The 4,524-nt window shown below is 54.5% G+C and overlaps 1 protein-coding gene across 1 annotated transcript in view; it reads right to left on the bottom strand.

The window, feature by feature from the left end:
* The window catches only part of ECSIT (ECSIT signalling integrator), a 12,382-nt gene that overhangs the window by 324 nt on the left and 7,534 nt on the right, over positions 1–4,524 (bottom strand). Inside the window, exons 3-8 of the mRNA XM_010828311.1 lie at positions 2,227–2,644; positions 1,781–2,004; positions 1,212–1,269; positions 930–1,078; positions 664–769; positions 1–92 (exon numbers count right to left, since the gene is read on the bottom strand). Coding sequence (XP_010826613.1) covers positions 1–92; positions 664–769; positions 930–1,078; positions 1,212–1,269; positions 1,781–2,004; positions 2,227–2,644 — 1,047 coding nt within the window. The remainder of the gene's footprint in view (positions 93–663; positions 770–929; positions 1,079–1,211; positions 1,270–1,780; positions 2,005–2,226; positions 2,645–4,524) is intronic.

Below are 4,524 nucleotides of genomic sequence, written 5' to 3'. Positions count from 1 at the left end.
GTTGGTCTCCTGAAGGCCCTGGATCCACTTGGCCAGCGTGGCCTGGTCATGGGCACCCGCCACACATATGGCAAAGACAGGCCCTTCCTCCACTGTTGGGAGAGATAGGCCCTCAGTTTGTTCGGCCCCCTCACGCCCACAGCCCACACTCTTTAAGCTCCCTTTGCCTTTTGTGTATGTCCAAGCCTTTGCACACACAATCCCCTCCACCTAGCCTGCCCATTCCACACATCACCTGGGTGACGCCTCCTGATTCTTCAGGGCTCCACTGGAAACCCTCCTGACCCCCACCAGAGACTGAGTTGTGTACCTCCTCCTGGGGACCCCAAGAATGTAACATGTCTATTCCACCACTGACCTGAGGGGATGGACCAGACCTGTCCTGGTCATGCCCAGTAGCCAGCACAGGAATGTTCCACAGATGTTTGAAGGAGGAAGTGACAGAGGGCTGACAGGTCTAGAGCCCCTGAGTGGGGAGTTTCGTGCTTTTGCGTGCGCACGCGCGCGCGTGTGTGTGTGTGTGTGTGTGTACCTGGGCCTCTGCTGGGTCTGTGAGGGTGAGTCGTAACTGGACTAGGTCTTGGCCTGGCTCTCAGCCCTCTACTCCAGAGGTGGTACCCCATCCCAAGCAGTGTTTAGAATCTGACCTGTCCTGGTTTTTACCTTCATCAATGTTAAACTCGTAGTCATCCCAGCTGCTCCTCCCGTAGGCCAGGTCTAGCTGCATCGGGTAGTAAATGTTCCACTCCTCTGGAATCTCCTCCACTTCCTACCCCAGGGAGGCGGTGCAGGCAAAGTCAGAGGCCCCGGATCTTGAAGCCACCTGCGGCCTCTTCCCTGGTCCCTGTCCTCCCGTTCCCCCATCCCCTTCCACCCCTCTGAGCCAACTCACTCTTCCCACTGCCCTGACTTCCACTTTGGGCCCTCACCCGCTCCTCGGGAGGCAGCAAGTCAGCTCTGAGGATGTGGTAATAGACACATTTGTCTCGAAGCCACAGGGAGAAGGGGCCCTCAACGAAGATTGGGCGGGCTGGGTCATGGCGGGCCAGGGCACTCTGCTGCTCAGGACTCTGGATCCCTGGTGTGGAGACACACACACATGGGGTGGGGGTGGGGGTAGTTCTGGCTCAGGGGCTGTGCCCCAGGGCCCAGAGAGCCCTCCCAGCAGGCTCAGTGAGAATGTGGCATCCCCTCCCTTCGTGGGACCTTACCTACGATGTGGGTCTCTGTAGGATCCATTGCGTCGGGGGAGTCTTTCAGCAAAGGCATCTGTAAGGAAAGCAGGGGTGGACACTTATGGCCCCCACAGCCCCTACGGGGGAAGGGCGGGGGAGAGAGAAGTGGGGAAGGGGGATTCTAGTGAAATTGAGGGCCCCTCTGAGGCCTAAATACTGGGCCTCCCACCCATCACTCAAGACCACCACCTTCTTGCTTCTATCAGATTAAGCCAAAGCCATTGACCCTGGAGATGCTCATGGGGAGGGAACCCTGGAGCCAGCCCACCTGTGTGAAAATCCTGCCTCTGCCACTGTCTGCATGACCTTGGCTGCGTTACTGAGAAGGGAGCTGCCACAGACTGCTCAAGGAACAGGGAGGCCATGCCCAGAAAACAGTGAGTATGGGGAGGTGGGGTAGGAGCAGAGGTCCAGCTGGGCCAAGGGCCCTGGAATCTAGAGAAGGCTCCACCAGGGAATCAGGGCCTGTCTTCCGGAATCACTCCAGTTCCTGAAGGGGGCCTGGCCCTGAGGAGGTGGCCGAGGGTGTGGCCAGGGGTGACTACCTGGTAGGTGGTGACCCTGGCACTGAGGTCAGGCTCCATGTGCCGCAGGGCCAAACTGGCCAGGTCCACGGGGTCCTGGGGCAGATCCCGGGGCACGGGGAAAGGGTTGATATTCTTGAAGCGGGTGAACCACAGCTTCATGCGCACCAGCTTGAGCATGGGGTAGCTTTTGCGGCCGAATATCTGCAAGAGCAGGAACTCCGTCTCCTTGTTGGGCATCACCCCTGTGCCAGGCAGATGCAGGCAGAGCCTCAGTGAGGGAGAAGAGGAGGGAAGGGATGATGGGAGAGAGATGACTGAGAGATGGGGGATGGGTGGGCAGAGGTGGACTCCAGACTGAGAGACAGGGAGGAGAGGTCAGAGCCGAGGAACCACAGAGTGGGTAGAGCGCTGAGACATGGGAGAGGGAGGCAGCCCCTGGCCCCACTCCAGCCTGCGGGCCTCACCGTGGTTCTCCATCTGCTCCAGGACTGCAATCCCGCACTCCTGCTGCCGTGGGTAGTGGAGGAAGATGCTGTGGAAGATGTTGCGAGGCCGGAAGACCTCCTTGGGGAAGATGTCAAGGAGCAGGTTGTAGACAGACAGGTCCCGCTCGACGCCATACTCGCGCATCTTGCGCAGGGCCAGGTAGATGAAGTCCACGTGGCCGCGCTTGTGCACGTTGTACTCGGTAAAGTTCTGCACCGCCTGCACGAAGTTCGCCTTGTTGCGTGCCCCATCCAGCGCGGGCCTAAACAGCTCCTCGTGGACTGCCAGGGCCTTGACGGGCCGCCTGGGGGGCTCGGGTGGGTGTGGGACCAGCGATGAGTCAGGGTTGTGGGCGGCTGCACTGCAGCGGAGGCCCCGTGGGGCCTGGGGCGGTACCTGCGGATGGAGAACCACCGCTGGAACCTGGCGCCTCCTGGTGCCCCTGGGGGACTGCCCGGCTGGCTCTTTGCTGGGAAAGATGCCAGCGGGCATCCTCATGGCCTCTGAAGAACTGTGGTGCCCTGGTTACAGACCCACAACCAGGCGCCATCACAAAGTTATCAGTTACCATAGCCAGACAGCTATGGTAACATCCCAGTGCAGGCAGTGTTCACCAGGGTGAGAACAGACGCCCTCTGACACAGCAATCTTGCATCTAGTATTTAAATCCGACCGCTCTAAACATATCTGCCTCAGATGACATTTGCGCATCCGCTGCATCAGTGGAAATGGACCAAATGTGCATCAGCAAGGAAAAAATTAAGCAAGTGGCCATGAGCCTGGACAAGGGGCACCCACCGCTGTAAGACACATGGAGGAGGTGTCCTGTGACCAGGAGTGAGCTCCAAAGTATATCATTAAATGAAAAAAAGGAAAGTGTGAAACGGTGTGTACAGTAGCATCCTATTTGTGTTTAAAAAAAAAAAAAAGGCTGATATATATATTTGGTCCTCACTATTTGCAGATTCCATGTTTGAGAATTTGCCTACTTGCTAAAATTCATTTGTAATTTGTAATTCAAAAGCTAATACTCAAGGTGTTTTCTGGCCATTTGCAGACACATGTAGTTGAGCTGCCCACCACCTACATTCCCAGCCAATGTGGAACAAGAGGAGGCTCAGCCTTCTCGTCTCAGCTCCCTTGCGGTCAACAAGTGTCCTTTTACTTTTTTTTCGGTTGTGCTGTATGGCTTGAGGGAACTAATTGCCCAACCAGGGATAGAACCTGGGCCCTGGCGGTAGGTGAGTCCTAATCACTGGACCTCCAGGGAAGTCCCTTACGGAATAGTCTTCTATTCCAGGCATTGTGGAGCATTTCTGAGGCTCATTTAATCTTTCCAACTGTTATCAAAGGAGTGCCTCTTCGTGTACCCATTTTACAGAAGAGGAAACTGAGGCCCAAGGAGATGACATAAGATGCCTGGTGTTACGAAGTTGCAAAGCAGCAGAGCTGAGACTGGAGCCCTCAGTCCTACTGCACCCAATAACCATCCCAATATCCTGCTTAGGTGAGATTAAAAAAAAAAAGCATTCAGGTAAAGTGAAAGCGTAGGCACTACTACAGGTGATATAAGCATAGGGAGAAATAAGCAGAAAATCAAATTCTAGAATGCCCCAAAGAAAGGGAGACACTACAAATGAGATGATGCTAATGAAATGCGTGACTCAGGGTCTGGGCCACCAGAAGTGTTTAGTAAGGGAGCTATTAATACTGTGACCATCATCATCATCCTTGTTGTAATTTATGGTCATGATCACTTCGGGTAAGGGAAGGAAATTTGATTTTCTGCTCACATCTTTACAAGTAAATGCAGGAGTTAACCAGAGTCACCGCCCAAATCCACCCACCTCAGACCTTCTTAATTTTAAATTCAAGACCCTCACCCATGGGGACACCAACGCTTTTTAAAAAGTATGTATTGATTTATTTGGCTGCGTCAGGTCTTAGTTGAAGCATGCAGGCTCTTTCATTGTGGCCCATTAACTCTCGAGTGGTGTGCCAGCTTAGTTGCCCTGGGGCATGTGGAATCTTCCCAGTCCAAGGATGGAACCCACATCCCCTGCATTGTAAGGCAGATTCTTCACCACTGGACCAGCAGGGAAGTCCACCAACACTTCTTAAAATGAGTGAGAGACATGGGAGCTCCCTGGTGGGATGGTGGTTAGGATTCAGCACTGTCACTACCGGGGCCCAGGTTCAGTCTCTGGACAGGGAAATGAGATCCTGCAAGCCATGTGGTACAGCCAAAAAAAAAAAAAAAAAATAATAATGAGGGC

The sequence above is a fragment of the Bison bison genome, unplaced genomic scaffold (assembly GCF_000754665.1).
Source record: "Bison bison bison isolate TAMUID 2011002044 unplaced genomic scaffold, Bison_UMD1.0 scf7180017864492, whole genome shotgun sequence".
Taxonomy (NCBI): Eukaryota; Metazoa; Chordata; class Mammalia; order Artiodactyla; family Bovidae; genus Bison; species Bison bison.
The sequence above is the reverse complement of the archived record's forward strand: the minus strand, read 5'-3'. Positions and strand labels throughout refer to the sequence as shown.